The following is a 1,490-nucleotide window of genomic DNA, read 5'->3' as shown; positions in this document are numbered from 1 at the left end:
CTAACTGAGAGGTTGGTGGCCATGACCATGGGCTCGGGCGCGCGTGTCAAGTCCCCGGCCAGCCTGGGTGACATCATCGTGGTGGCCAAGCGCATCAGCCCCAGGTGACAGGGGGTGGCCCCGGGCTTGGGGTGTCCCCTGGGATTTGGGACCGGGTGGCTCTGGGGGGTCCTGGGGCTCTGGGGGGGACCCCGAGGACTCCAGGGGGACCCTGGAGACTTCAGGGGAGTCCAAGGGGTCTGGGATGGGTCCAAGGGCTCTGGGGGTGTTTTGGGACTCTGGGAAGTGTCCTAAGGGCCAGGGGTCCTGGGGGCTCTGAGGGGTCCTGTGGCATCAGGAGGAACCCTGGGGACTCCGGAGGGGAAGCTGGGGACTTTTGGGGTGTCCAGGGACTTTAGGGATGGGTCCCTGGGGCACTGATGGGTCTGGACCCTGGGGACTCTGGGGGAGACCTTGGGGGCTCTGGGGCAGGAGGACCCTGGGGACTTCTTGGGGGGAACCTGGGGACTTTTGGGGGGTCTAGGGAGTCTATGGGTCCCAGGGCTTTGGGGTCATGGGGACTCTGAGGATGTTCTGGGGCTCTGAGGGGTCCTGGGGGATCTGGGGGTGACCTTGGGGACTCTGGGGAGAGTCCTGGGGACTCTGGGGGGGGACCCTGGGGACTTCGGGGGTTCCAGGGAGTCTGGAAGGGGTCTTAAGGGTTCTGGGTTGTTTTGGGATTCTGGGGAGGGTCTTTGGGCCGAGGGGGTCCTGGGACTCTGGAGGGGACTTTGGGGGGTCCTGGGGATTTGGGGTCATTTTGGGACTCTGGGGAGAGTCCTGGGTGCTCTGAGGGGTCCTGGGGTACTGGGAGGGGACCCTGGGGACTCTGGAGGGGACTTTCGGAGAGTCCTGGGGGTCTGGGATGGGTCCCCCGGCTCTGGGGTAATTTTAGAAGGGTCCTGGGGGCCCCGGGCTCCGAGGCTCAGGATGGATGTGCTCGTGGTGTCAGCGCGGTGTCCCTGGGGCTGACCCCGCTGTCCCCACACAGGGTGGACGATGTGGTGAGATCCATGTACCCCCCGCTGGACCCCAAACTGCTGGACGCCAGGTGACAGTGGCAGGAGGGACAGGGACACTCCTGGGTGGGGCACCCATGGGTGGGGACACCCTCCCCATCCTGTGCCACACCTCTGGGGACAGGGCGGTTGCAGGGCGGTGGCAAGTGACAGGGAGGCGTCAGGGTGGTGGCAGGGTGGTGACAGGGTGGTGGCAAGGTGGTGGCAGGGTGGTGGCAGGGCAGTCACAGAAAGGTGACTGGGGTGTGGCAGGGAGGTGACTGGGCGGTGTCAGAGTGGGTCAAGACAATGACAAGGCAGTGCCAGGGCGGTGACAAGGCAGTGTTCTGGACGTGTTAGGGTGGTGACAGGGAGGTGGCAGGGGCGTGGCAAGGGGGTGGCAGGGAGGTGACTAGGCGGTGACAGGAGGGTRACCAGGAGGTGACAGGGTGG

The 1,490-nt window shown here is 65.8% G+C and overlaps 1 protein-coding gene across 1 annotated transcript in view; it reads left to right on the top strand.

Moving 5' to 3' along the window:
* TMEM98 (transmembrane protein 98) overlaps nt 1-1,235 on the top strand; it is a 3,348-nt gene extending 2,113 nt beyond the window's left edge. Inside the window, 2 exon segments of the mRNA XM_057389010.1 lie at nt 1-104; nt 1,031-1,235. The exon segment at nt 1-104 is cut by the window's left edge and continues 16 nt beyond it. Of these exon segments, the coding sequence (XP_057244993.1) occupies nt 1-104; nt 1,031-1,094 (168 nt within the window). The 3' untranslated portion in view covers nt 1,095-1,235.
* Nucleotides 1,236-1,490: the final 255 nt, after the last annotated feature.

The sequence above is a fragment of the Malurus melanocephalus genome, unplaced genomic scaffold (assembly GCF_030028575.1).
Source record: "Malurus melanocephalus ecotype Western Australia unplaced genomic scaffold, MMel_1.1 scaffold_3211, whole genome shotgun sequence".
In the NCBI taxonomy this organism is placed as follows: Eukaryota; Metazoa; Chordata; class Aves; order Passeriformes; family Maluridae; genus Malurus; species Malurus melanocephalus.
The sequence above is the reverse complement of the archived record's forward strand: the minus strand, read 5'-3'. Positions and strand labels throughout refer to the sequence as shown.